This window comes from Cucumis sativus, chromosome 3 (genome assembly GCF_000004075.3).
Source record: "Cucumis sativus cultivar 9930 chromosome 3, Cucumber_9930_V3, whole genome shotgun sequence".
NCBI lineage: Eukaryota > Viridiplantae > Streptophyta > Magnoliopsida > Cucurbitales > Cucurbitaceae > Cucumis > Cucumis sativus.
This window is the reverse complement of record NC_026657.2, coordinates 12,623,501-12,635,015: the sequence shown is the minus strand read 5'-3', so window position 1 is coordinate 12,635,015 and position 11,515 is coordinate 12,623,501. Positions and strand designations below refer to the sequence as shown.

Sequence of the window (11,515 nt, the reverse complement as noted above, 5' to 3'; positions counted from 1 at the left end):
GGAAGAGATCTATGGGATAATGGTATACAAAAAAAAAAAAAAAAAAAGAGGGCTTTAGATTTATGGAAGAGATCTTCGTTTTTGGTGAACGTAATTCATTATTATTATTTTATTTTCAGTCCTTCGATATTGAAGATTTATCAATATTGGGTTTTTTATTTCTTCTAATAATGATGCACGTGGTTGTTAAAGTTTCTCATTTACCGAGTTAAAAGAAAAAACCAAACGCACACAGCAACAGTATTTAAAAAAAAAAAAAAAGAAGAAGAAACTTAGTACATAGCATAATCTTTATTTCTTTAATTATTTTTCTGTTTTGACAGTGCATAGTTCTTTTAGAAAATAATAGTACATAATTAAATATTTTTATATACCAAGCCATACAAGCTTTTTATATTTGTAGATTTAGTATTATATATATATATAACGCACGGACAAAATCACTTTATATCTGATTCAGTTGCTTTCTCGATCAACAAGCATACTAAAATAATAAATGACACTAATACTCTTATTAATTCATTTACAGCAGAGACATGCATTTCAACAAGCAAAGGATAAATTTCATTTTGATTAATCATTGTCAACTACATAATTCATAACGTATTCGAGTACAACCTTTATAATTATCATAACGTTTGATTGCATCATAATAGATTATTTCTTATGCTTGTCACTATGATAATATCAAGTGTAAGGGTCAAAATAATTAATTATTTGAGATTATTTATTATGTATGTTTATGTAATAATCTCAAAATGGATTAGTTCAGTTCTTATTCTCTAATAGGAAAATATGATTATAATCTATGTCTATACGTATATAATCCTCATATGATTATCAATTATAACTTATACTAATTTTAATTTATTATTGTTACCATCATACCAAATATTAATTAGGAACATTTAGAATATAATAACATATTTACGGATATTATTATACAATAACATGCAATTGAATAATAACGAGAATAATAACTTGATTAAATAATTAAATAATAAACAAATTATCCATAAAATGTTTATAGAGCACGATAAAAAAAACCAACACAGTGATATTATTTGAAATCCTTCCAGAATAGTTTAGGATAGATTTACACATCATACAGAAATATATCACCTATATAGAAGGATACTCGTAATGTTATAAGATACTTTTAAACTAATTGTAGAAGAGACCCTTGTTAGGAGGGAGGGAGACATCATATAGAAATCTCACTTATATGGAAGGATACCTAGACTCTTATAAGGTACTTTTAAACTTTAATTGTAGATCATACTCTTATTAGGAGGGAGGGAATTGACGACTTGAACATGCGGCAGTCAACAAAGGTAAGGATGATCAGACATGAGATAGTCGACGAAGTTAAGTGGAGGAGGGGTGGTCGGTGAAAAAGAAATCTTGGGTGGAAGTGATCTATTGTTGTGAAGAAATAGAAATTAGACTTTTTTTTTATTTGAGTTGTATAATAATAAAATATATCAATTTAGTTAGATACATTGTTATTCAGTTTATCAACTGTATATGAATCAAATGTATCATCACTAGATCAGTGGAACGTATCAATGTTATAAAATAGTGCATCATTAAAAATAGAGGTTGGATATGTTTTTTTGTTTTTTTGTTTTTTTGTGTATTTATTTATGAAACATATATTGAAGTTTAAGCTGAAATTTATGCAACACTGTTTAAGCTAAAGCTAATTAGGTGAGAGCAATGCTCAAATGTCTGAAATTCTAATCTCATCAGCTAAACTAAGAAGAAAAAAACTCCAATGAACATTGTGAAGTAGTGAAGTAAAGGAAGTATCTTCACAGTCGAACTTGGCTCTTAACCTTACGATTTATCTCAAATTTCATCTTTCACTAATAAACATAGTTCACTATTTGATTGGCACTAGTAAACCTTGCAATCTGACTATAATTATTCATCCAACTCAAAGTGAATAAGTGATTATTTAATGCCGTAGAAAAGTTCATCGAAATTTAACGCATTTGGATGAGGATCGAACGGATTACCAGTTGAATTCAAAGAAGTTTTTATGTAGTTCGTTTTCTCGATTACTAAACAAGGAAAGATCATGATCAGCTCAATTCCCTCTCCCTCCCCGTTGAATCAGTTGACGTCCGCTCTCTCTTTTCGCGCTAAAAGTAAGACGAAGGGGCCAGCAATTTCTGCTCGTCTTGACGATTCTAAGAACTCAGCTAATCAGCAACTCAATCTCTCTGTCCTCCGGTTCACACTCGGTATCTCTCTCTTTCTCTTCAATGGGTACTTTCTGTAGGAATTGAGAATTTGAGGATTTGGGAACAAGTTATTTTTTCTGTGTAACATTTCGTTATAATGTGGGGTTTAGGGATTCCTGGGTTGGATGAGTCTTACTTACCCAGATGGATTGGATATGGATTTGGTTCACTTCTTCTATTGAATCACTTTGTTGGTTCGAATTCAGCTGCTCTCACCACCCCAGCACAATTAGTAAGCAAACATAATTTTCTGGAACCCCCCCTTCTTTTGTTCTTGTTGGATTTTGATTGTTTCTCCTTTTTGATGTGGTTTTTGTTATCTGTAGAGAACTGAGGCTTTAGGCATTTCCTTGGCAGCATTTTCTATTGCACTCCCCTACTTGGGAAAGTTTCTTAAGGTAACATATTAGACACTACATTGCTGTCTTGCGTATATACTTCCTTTTCTACTTACTAGAAAAATTCCTTCAGCCTCTGTAAGTGTGGGAAAATGGGTGCGAATTAGGGGGATTTCAAACTGTTGGTTTGTGTAGTCCTTATCACTGTTACAGTGCCGTTGTCTGCCGTCGAAGTATGTAGTGATGATGGAAAGAGTATTTTGAAGAGACTGAGAGTCTGGGATGGGGACTGCTACATTTGATGGAAATTTGTTAAAGGAGAGAGACCTTTCCGATGGCTGTAGAAACTACCATATTGAGGGAATTTTTAGGTATCAAAATTTCCTGATTTTGTATCTGTGTAGAATTTTAAATGGTGGGGTGGTATATGTGGATTAGTTATATGTGGCAGGATTTGCAAGCATGGGATGCTTTCTTACTAGACATTTGGGTCGGGTGAATAACCGTTGATAACCCTAGCTGAGCTCAAAGATGCTGAATACTTATTTTGCCAAATTCTTCTCAAATTCTATCCTGCTTCTCCTTTCTTTGAATATGCTTCATATAATAGGGGTAGGATATTTCAAACCATAGATCTCTTGGTCACTAATATATATGTGTGCCAGGATCAAATATGATTGTTATTCGTTAACAATAATGTTCTAGAAATCCCAGTCTTCTTACTATTATACTTGTAGAGTTCATCTTGGAATTTTATTGTAGCTAGAAGCTTTCTTGATAGCTATCTGTCTCACTTAAATTTCTTCTCTAACATCCTATTTTTTTTACATCAATTTGACTCAAATGTTATCTCAGATCTCTACAGTTAGCTTTTTCATTACTGATCATGACTCAGCTAGGATTGTATACCATGAGTTGCTGACCTGAGTATTAGATTAACTTCAACAGATCATGAAATAGATGCTAGTTGAGACATTGAAGCTTTTTCTCTATCACAGCAGCTAGAGTCCCCGTACTTGATTTTTGATTGATTGCTTTAGATTCCAAATTGTCAAATCAATTTGATAGTGCTCAATAAATATCAAATCTTATTCACTTTATATTTGCTTGGCCACTGCATACTGCTTAATAGGGAAAAGTACCATCTTTGCCTGCAGGGTGCACTTCCATCTGGCGAAGCTATCCTCCCTGAAGGCACTGAGCAAATATTTCTCTTGTCACAAATATTATCGGATAACTTGAAGGAAGACATTGCTTGGGCAACATACATCTTGCTGCGCAACACAAACAGTATATCAGTGGTAACTCTCAAACTTTTGTCCTTGGATACATTTTACTTAACGAATATGTAGTAAGAGAACTAGTTGTATTCAAAAGATTGCATTATTTAGCTTTCCTTGATACTGTCTAAGTTTTAACTTTTGAATCATCTTTAAAATCAGCTAATTCAGACTCAAGGGGCATTGTGTGTTCGAGGATACTGGAATAGTCCAAATGATATATCATCAGCAGATTTACTTGCCTGGTTTGAGGAGCAGCTTCAGAGCATTGGCCTGTCTGCATTAAAGGATGCCGTCTATTTCCCTCAGATTTCAGGTATAAAAATGCCTTTTTTTCAATCATTTTTTCAGAATGTATTTTTTGCTCCCCTGGTGCACATGAAAAATATCTTAGAAACAATACTAGTGGAGAAAATGTTGCTTCTCTTTAAAAATTGCTTATGCTGACAATGGAATAAATTGATAACAAGGTTGTAAGTTGTAACTTTGAAATTGCATGTTATATTTAATGTTAGAATGAGAGGCCATTGGTAGTTCATGTGTACTGGAGAGGGGGAGGGGCTTAGAAGACTGGAATAAGTAGTCGGGTAGGCTCATTATTCTTTGTGATTTGTTTGAGTGACATTAGGAGAGAAGAGAAGTCATGATTGAGATAGGATATATTGGATGTGGGCATCTATTGAAGCTTCTACTCTCTAATGAACTCAGGTTTTGATTATCAACCACTATAAAAGTGAAGTAATCTGCAATGTTATATTGATTTATTTTCCTTATGGTGATGAGGTGTTACTCCTGGTTGTTTTTCTGACTAGACATATACTGATAGTAGAAGTTGAGAAAGAGAATGAGAAACTTAACCCATAAAGACTGAAAGTTAAACATATACCTATGATGCTCTATGAAAGTTTCAAGGTTTTCAGCACTATTTTCCAGAATCTGGACTGTGGCAAATGCTGCCCAAGGGCACTCGCTCGGTTTTGGTACAGCCAGTGGTTCAAAATCTAAAGCAAAGTGGCAATGAGGTGCAAAACATGGGAGGATTCATACTGCTGGCCTCAAGTTTAAGTTATGCATTTAGTGATAAAGATAGAGCCTGGATAAGAGCTGTTGCCAACAAGTTTGATGACAGAGCCATCCTCTGATATTCATGTGGACCTAAGTAGTAAATCTATTCGATATTCTTTTTGACAATTGACATGTGCATTTCTCTGAGTTAAAGGTACTAGTAGTTGTTTTGCAGATATAATTCAGAAATTAATTTCTTTTTAGTTCACAATAATGTTGGGGTGGGTGGGGACTTGAACCTTCATTTTCAAGAAAAGGTTACTATGCATAGATTGACATACAAAAGTTATTTTTTTAGTGCAATTGTTTGCTAGAGATGGAAAAGAACAGAAACGTAATGTTGTGAATATAATCAGAAGCTTATAAAGGGACACATTCTCTATTTCAATGCCTTTTCTTTTCTCTTGATTGGATTTAGGTTAAAATCTACAAGACATGCTTGTAACTCTCCATAATATATTGCAATATGAAACCGCCATTTTCCTGATAGTTTATTTATTTTATCTCCTGAAGTACGTGCTTGGAAATAGGTTCTGTATATTATCCACCTATTTGGTACATATTGCCGTTTTCACTTGGATAACCAAAATGAATGCATTTTACGAATTTGTATGGAGCAGATGGTAACAGATCTTGACGTGAGAACTTCGACATGTTGCAGCATCAAAATCTCTTGAGAACCTTGGGTTTCCCCTGATACTAACTCAAGTCCTTTTCTCAAATGTAAGTTGTTGGAATGAAAATGTAAGAATCCATTAGAATCTATATGTTTGCACGTGAAAAAAAATGTACACCAAAAAATATTTGAACACGGGGGCATGCAGTTATCCTAGTAACTATTTCTTAGTGGTTCTTTCTTTCACATTAAGCTGAAATTTTTTATACTCTCTCCAAATTTAGAATATTGAAGATTTTTCTGGGTAGGAATAGAGAATGAGCTCCTGAGGTCGCCATTAAGTCTCAGCGGGTTCACAGTTAGCTGTGATACAATCTATCAGGGAGCATAAGTTACAGACATCTTTTTAAGTTTCCTGAGGAAAGGAAATTGGTAATGGAAGAAAAAATGTGTCTGGAATCCTTTTAAGAACGAAATAATTTAATTTCATGTACACAAGGAAAACGAAAAACAAAATATTCTCTTTCAATTCTCTCTAACTTGAACTCCTGACTTTATTTCCTTTTTGTTATCAGGTCAAGATGGTCACTCTGTCCAATGAAAAGTGGAGGTGAAAGTTTCAGATAGAGCTACCAGGGGAGAGTCTTCGAAGTTCTACAAAAATTTCTCCAAGCCATACACCAGATTCTGTCAGCACAGAAAGGCAGCGGTTTGACATTTTCAATACAGGATGAAGAAAATCATTCAAGAAAAACTGGAGATGTATGTACTGTCATGTACTGAAGTACCTTAAGGCGCACCACTTTTCTAATTGCCAATAATAAGCCTGGCATGAGGCATTGCACATTTATGATATCATGTTTGAGAGTGTAAACCTGTGATGCAAGCGATGATAAGTGTCGGAGAATGACAAAACCTACCACTCTGGTTACAAAATGAGTACGAAAGATTAAACTAACCAGTTCCACATCTCGAACTCGCGCCACTTCTTTCAATTTTAGTTAAACAAGAACGCAAACACAAGCTAGAACTCACCTCTCCCGGGCGTGAGAAGTAGACATTGGTGCTGGAAGGAAGCCCCGGAAGGACTAGACTGTGCACTCGAACTCCGTCTTCTCCAATAACCTGCCCCCTTGCCTAGCAGGCGAAAAGGAAACAATAAGCAAGCTAGTATTTTTTAAATGGACGTCTAAATTTGATGCTTTAGTCATCATGAATTTTCATAATCTCTCTGGAAGTTCTATGAAAATCTTGTAGACATGGTTAGGTCCGTGTTGGCCAAATTTCTTTAATTCATGTCACAGTAATCAGTTTTTCTTATCCACATTCTTTGACTTTATATGATAATAGTCATATGATGTGAAAGTAAAAAGAATAGTAGCTGGTACAGCATTCTCATATTTTACTTTTTACCTTTTATCTCTATTCTTACCAAATACTGATAGATCGAATTAAATGAGGCACAGACTACTCAGAAGGATTCAGCTTACCAGCACATCTGTTGAAATATCTTCTCTGTTGTAGATCTGGCCCAAGTTTGAGAGGTTGTTGGCTATTTGGGCTGCATCTGAAGATGGGAGATCCTGTCACCAAAAAAGTCAGTATTTAATGTCCCATCGGCTACATTTACTACTCTCTCTCTTTCTCTCTCTCTTTCTCTAAACTTCTAATAGTATTTTTTTTATAGAAAAAATTAAAAGTTGAAAGACTAAAAGCCATGTACTTGATCCACATGTTTAACTAACCTAGTGTAAGTGAGAGAAATAATGCATGTTGATTTGTCTATTGTTTGATGACAGAATGAAACTGAAAGAGTGAATTAGTTGTTCATATAATTTGTTTAACCTGTGCATGCGCTGTGGATTCCACTATCTCTATATTGCTATAATGAAATGAAGCTGAAATTGCAGCTTGCTGGAGGAGGATAGAGCCAATGGACAGAGTTGGGGCGACAAGACAACCCTGTGACATAATCCATTAAAGCATTTGCACAGGTAAATAAAGAGGAGAGAGAGAGAGAGAGAGCGAGAGAGAAAAAGAGGGTTGAATTAAAATCTCACCCTGTGCTCACCATGCTAGCTTTCTCACAGAAGTTAGATAAAGCAGCCACTGTGTCTACTTTTAATCTAGGAACATAAACCACACTTCTCATGCCAAATGCAGTTGCCTAATTTGAAAACAAAACAAGGCAGAAAGATGAAGTTTTGGGAGTAAGAATATTTCCAGAAGAGAGAGAAGATCCCATCAAAAAGAAAAAAAGAGTTTGATGTTTTCCCCAATGGGGAAGAAAGATGAAGATTCTACCTGCTTCACGTTCTCATATACTTTAGAAGGTTCGGTAAAATCAACAACTACTCCTGTTTCCTTTGACTGCAAATTAGCAATAAAATATCAAACTCTTGAGACTTAAAGCAGACAAAGTGACAGATGAAGTAACTAATATTAAGTATTAGTACCTGAGATATTGAACCTAAAACCATGGTGAGATCATTTAATATGGGTAATTCCAGAGGTTCTTCCATGTCACACACCTAATTTCATTTGTACAGATCAGCAAAACAAAACCACAGAGAAGATAAACAAAGAGATAGAGACAGAGAGAAAGAGAGACCTTTCCAATGTCTTCTCCTACACAATGTGAATCGACAGCACCAGCAACTTCCATTCCTCTTGCCTTTGTCACTGCAATAACTGCAGCTCTTCCAATTTCTTTGGCTGCTCCATTTATAATGACCTGTTTAAACAACAATTATGAATCTTTGCTGTTGAACTAAACACATAAGATTTATTGCAGGTGATTGTTGGGTGACCTTGATATTTCCCTGAGATGGTTGTACTGAGCAGAGAATTGAAGATCCTGGTCTCTTCTTCTTTGAGTTCTTATACACTGTAAAGGGAAACTGGCAACCCAGGGTCGCCATTGTTGTTGGTTTCAAAGCTCTGTTTCTTCTTCTCTTTCGGAGCTGAAATGGGTCTAATTGCGTAAGAAGATAAGCCCATTTTCATTTTAGCCTTGTGTTTTTGTTTGATAAGGTTCTTGTGTCTGTGATCTATGAATTTGAGCTCATGCGACAGCGACAGCGACGGCTTTACAAATTTCTTGAGAAAATGTAATTAAATGTGACTGTGAGAATTTATTTACTCCAAATCTCCAAATTAGATTTTGGCTATTAGGCTATAAAGGTTTGGTCCCCTTCCCTCTAGAATTGGTTGGTTTATCTTCATCATTTCTATTGATTTCTTTTGTGGAATTTTTAAATGTCTTTGAGAATTTTATTAGCATAGTTCAATAAGTCAATACATACAATATTTTTGGTTAAGATGTCAAATATTCCAATCTTATACCTTCACATGGCATAACTCAAAATAAATTTGAAAATTTAAAACTAAATATACCAAACTCAAGTAAATGTGAAACAACCAATTTATTCCCTTAAATGATATTTTTTTTTGTTCTATTTGTTAATATATAATTTCCTTCTCCCTTTATTTTATTCTTTTCAATCTATTTAAAAAGATTTTTGTGACAATATTTGTTATTGTACAAATTTAATAAAAAAAAGTATATATATCAGATTTCGATAGACACTAGTAGACGTCTATCAATGATATATTAACAATGTTATATATAATAACATTTCGCTATATTTTAAAAATAGTGATAAATTAACTTTAAATGTAATCAAGTTAAAATAATTATGAATTGTCATGCCAATTGTTACAAGCTAACAAATTTTTGTTGCTATGAATTCTACAAATATGATTAAGAAATTTAATAAATAAAAGAAAACAAATAAACAAAATATCTTTCTGTTTATAGAGGGAGTTTGTCCACAAAATCTTCTTATTGTAGACCATATAATGGAAGGTATTTAAAGCAACATATGAACTAATCCTTTTATTTGAAATAAATATAGAGAATAGGACAAAATAAGAATAATTATGTATTGTTGGGAAGATGTGAAAATATTAAAAATTTTAGGTAAGCACCAATTGTTTTGATGGACGTAAGAAATTGCATTCATGTATCTATTTTTATCAAAGTTAATATCAAATTAACAAATAAGTTTTAAGAGAAGAAAAAACCCATTCATTCTCGAAAACACGAAATTGCAAAAGTTAATTGATTTTATCTCTTTATAAAGACAAGAATCTAAATTTGTGGGACTAATTAACCCTAACATCAACTTCAAATCCCTTCTAATAAAACTTACATTAAATTAATTATACGAAAAACTATTGACAAAATTAAATGATTGATAAGTTTTTTCTATATATATATATTTTGAATATGTAGCATTTATACATTTTAACTCTCCCTCTCTCTCTCTCTCCCCTCTAAATTTCCTCAGGTTAAATAAAAACTTATAAAAAAGCAGTCTGTTTAATCCCTTTCCATCTACCTTCTAATTGTGAAGATTTTCATTGTGATCCACTAGAAGTATGAATATAATTATGAAACAATAGAAAAATTGAGGGGCCATATATTTGAAACTACAAATTGGAAGATAGTGAGAGAGAGAAAGAGAGAGATGGAATTTTGTTTTCCCTTTGTTTTTTCTTTTTAAGTGAAACCCAACATAAAAGAAAGCATTCCATAGACAAGTTTATTTCAGAATCTATGGAGAAATGGTAAAATACAAATCCTAGCTAGAGACCCCACAAACGTAACCCATGTGAATATTATTATACTACATACACTTTTAATATACACTATAGTCTCTCTCACATTTGACCAAGAAAAAGTAGTTAAGGACATCTAACGGTTGAGAAATTACTCTAAATTCTTAAATAAACAAGTGAATGTAGAATATATTAAACTTTACCATCATTGATATGTTCTTAAGTTCCAAAAAGAAAGCTTTAAAAACCAACTACTCCTCAAAATTAAGATAGCAACCAACAACCTTTCTAATTATATAAATATATTTTTCTAGTTTTGCATTAGCTCAACATCATTATCTTTCCATCCCCCCCCACACACACACACATATATATATATATATATATTTAATAAAGCATGGCAAAATAAAATTCAATTTCTCATGATCTTTTTCTCTAAAGATGATTAGAAAAGAACTAATTAATCGGTGGTGTTTGTACAAACAATAATGAATTGCATATAATCTATATTGAGTTTTACTTAATTAATGTTGATTTATACTAATAATTCTTTTTTGTACTTGAGAAAGTTTTTCTTTCTCTTCCATAAAAGGTTGCCAATCATCTAGAATAAGCTGTGGGAGTGTGAAAAAAATAGTGAAAATAGAAATTTGTTTTTCTTGACACATTCACATGATCTTTTCCAAAAGTATAATTTTGTTCAATAATTAGTATTTTTCCTATGAATTGACGCAATAAACATTAATAAAAAGAAAAAAAAGGACAAGAACAATAATGCATATATCCTAATTGATAAGAAATGGACCAATAAACTCCATTAATTGAATTATGATAAATCTATTTATTAGTTTAATAATTTATATTTATATTAATTTCCAAACCATTTATTTAAAATTGACATAAACAAGGGTTGGATTAATTAAGATGAATACAAGTGTTAGGTACTACTTAACTTAAAGATGATTAAATGGAAGGGATAGAAAAATAATATTTGCGTTTGAAGAGATTGTTATAGAATAATATGAAAAGAATAATAAGAAAGATAATGTTCTGAAATTATACACAAAAGGCTTTAATAATAAATAGAAAGAGATTTGATTAATGTTTAACCAAAAATGTGTAGAGAATGGTAATTCCAAGTGCACCGACAACCGTACAAATAAATTAAAATATTGTTGGAAAAAAGTGATTAGAATATATATATATATATATATATATATATATATAAAGGTGGAAATTATTAAAAGAAGTAAAACACAGTATAATTGGAAGAATAATAATAATAATAAAGAGTCAACGAAATGTGTAGGTTGCAAGGTCCCCATCGTAAGGAAGTCCGCATGA

At 32.6% G+C, this 11,515-nt stretch overlaps 2 protein-coding genes across 9 annotated transcripts; one reads left to right on the top strand and one right to left on the bottom strand.

Moving 5' to 3' along the window:
• Positions 1-1,827: 1,827 nt before the first annotated feature.
• On the top strand, positions 1,828-6,958 carry LOC101219803 (protein COFACTOR ASSEMBLY OF COMPLEX C SUBUNIT B CCB2, chloroplastic). Of its 7 annotated transcripts, none has more exons than XR_004215368.1 (8): positions 1,828-2,249; positions 2,360-2,481; positions 2,576-2,647; positions 3,745-3,888; positions 4,030-4,183; positions 4,780-5,086; positions 5,553-5,655; positions 6,124-6,953. XR_004215368.1 is itself a non-coding variant. In XM_031882838.1 (6 exons), exons 1-6 carry the CDS (start codon positions 2,084-2,086, stop codon positions 5,007-5,009), a joined length of 888 nt encoding a protein of 295 aa, XP_031738698.1. In that variant the 5' UTR covers positions 1,828-2,083; the 3' UTR covers positions 5,010-5,320. The 7 variants fall into 7 exon arrangements, 4 of the variants coding, with proteins under 4 accessions (XP_031738698.1, XP_031738699.1, XP_031738700.1 ...); XR_968949.2 differs by having other exon boundaries at positions 1,844-2,249; positions 4,801-5,086; XR_968950.2 differs by lacking the exon at positions 4,780-5,086 and having other exon boundaries at positions 1,840-2,249; positions 6,124-6,958.
• On the bottom strand, positions 5,790-8,769 carry LOC101220039 (dihydrodipicolinate reductase-like protein CRR1, chloroplastic). Of its 2 annotated transcripts, none has more exons than XR_004215367.1 (10): positions 8,359-8,769; positions 8,160-8,282; positions 8,005-8,079; positions 7,853-7,918; positions 7,620-7,715; positions 7,394-7,510; positions 7,039-7,131; positions 6,508-6,685; positions 6,337-6,423; positions 5,790-6,235 (listed from the first exon to the last, which is right to left on the bottom strand). XR_004215367.1 is itself a non-coding variant. In XM_004140743.3 (10 exons), the coding sequence occupies exons 1-10, from the start codon at positions 8,467-8,469 to the stop codon at positions 6,203-6,205; spliced, it is 903 nt and encodes a 300-aa protein (XP_004140791.1). In that variant the 5' UTR covers positions 8,470-8,769; the 3' UTR covers positions 5,790-6,202. The 2 variants fall into 2 exon arrangements, 1 of the variants encoding a protein (XP_004140791.1); XM_004140743.3 differs by having other exon boundaries at positions 6,584-6,685.
• Between the last annotated feature and the right edge of the window lie 2,746 nt (positions 8,770-11,515).

Bases quoted from the DNA above. Each gene is read 5' to 3' on its own strand.
- LOC101219803 (XM_031882838.1), top strand. From the start codon at position 2,084: ATGATCAGCTCAATTCCCTCTCCCTCCCCGTTGAATCAGTTGACGTCC. The intron at 2,482-2,575 runs GTAAGCAAACAT...TGTTATCTGTAG, and splicing joins TCACCACCCCAGCACAATTA to AGAACTGAGGCTTTAGGCAT. The intron at 2,648-3,744 runs GTAACATATTAG...CTTTGCCTGCAG, and splicing joins ACTTGGGAAAGTTTCTTAAG to GGTGCACTTCCATCTGGCGA.
- LOC101220039 (XM_004140743.3), bottom strand. From the start codon at position 8,469: ATGGCGACCCTGGGTTGCCAGTTTCCCTTTACAGTGTATAAGAACTCA. The intron at 6,686-7,038 runs GTAAGCTGAATC...TTCGCCTGCTAG, and splicing joins ATATTTCAACAGATGTGCTG to GCAAGGGGGCAGGTTATTGG. The intron at 6,236-6,336 runs GTACTTCAGTAC...CTGTGCTGACAG, and splicing joins GAAAAGTGGTGCGCCTTAAG to AATCTGGTGTATGGCTTGGA.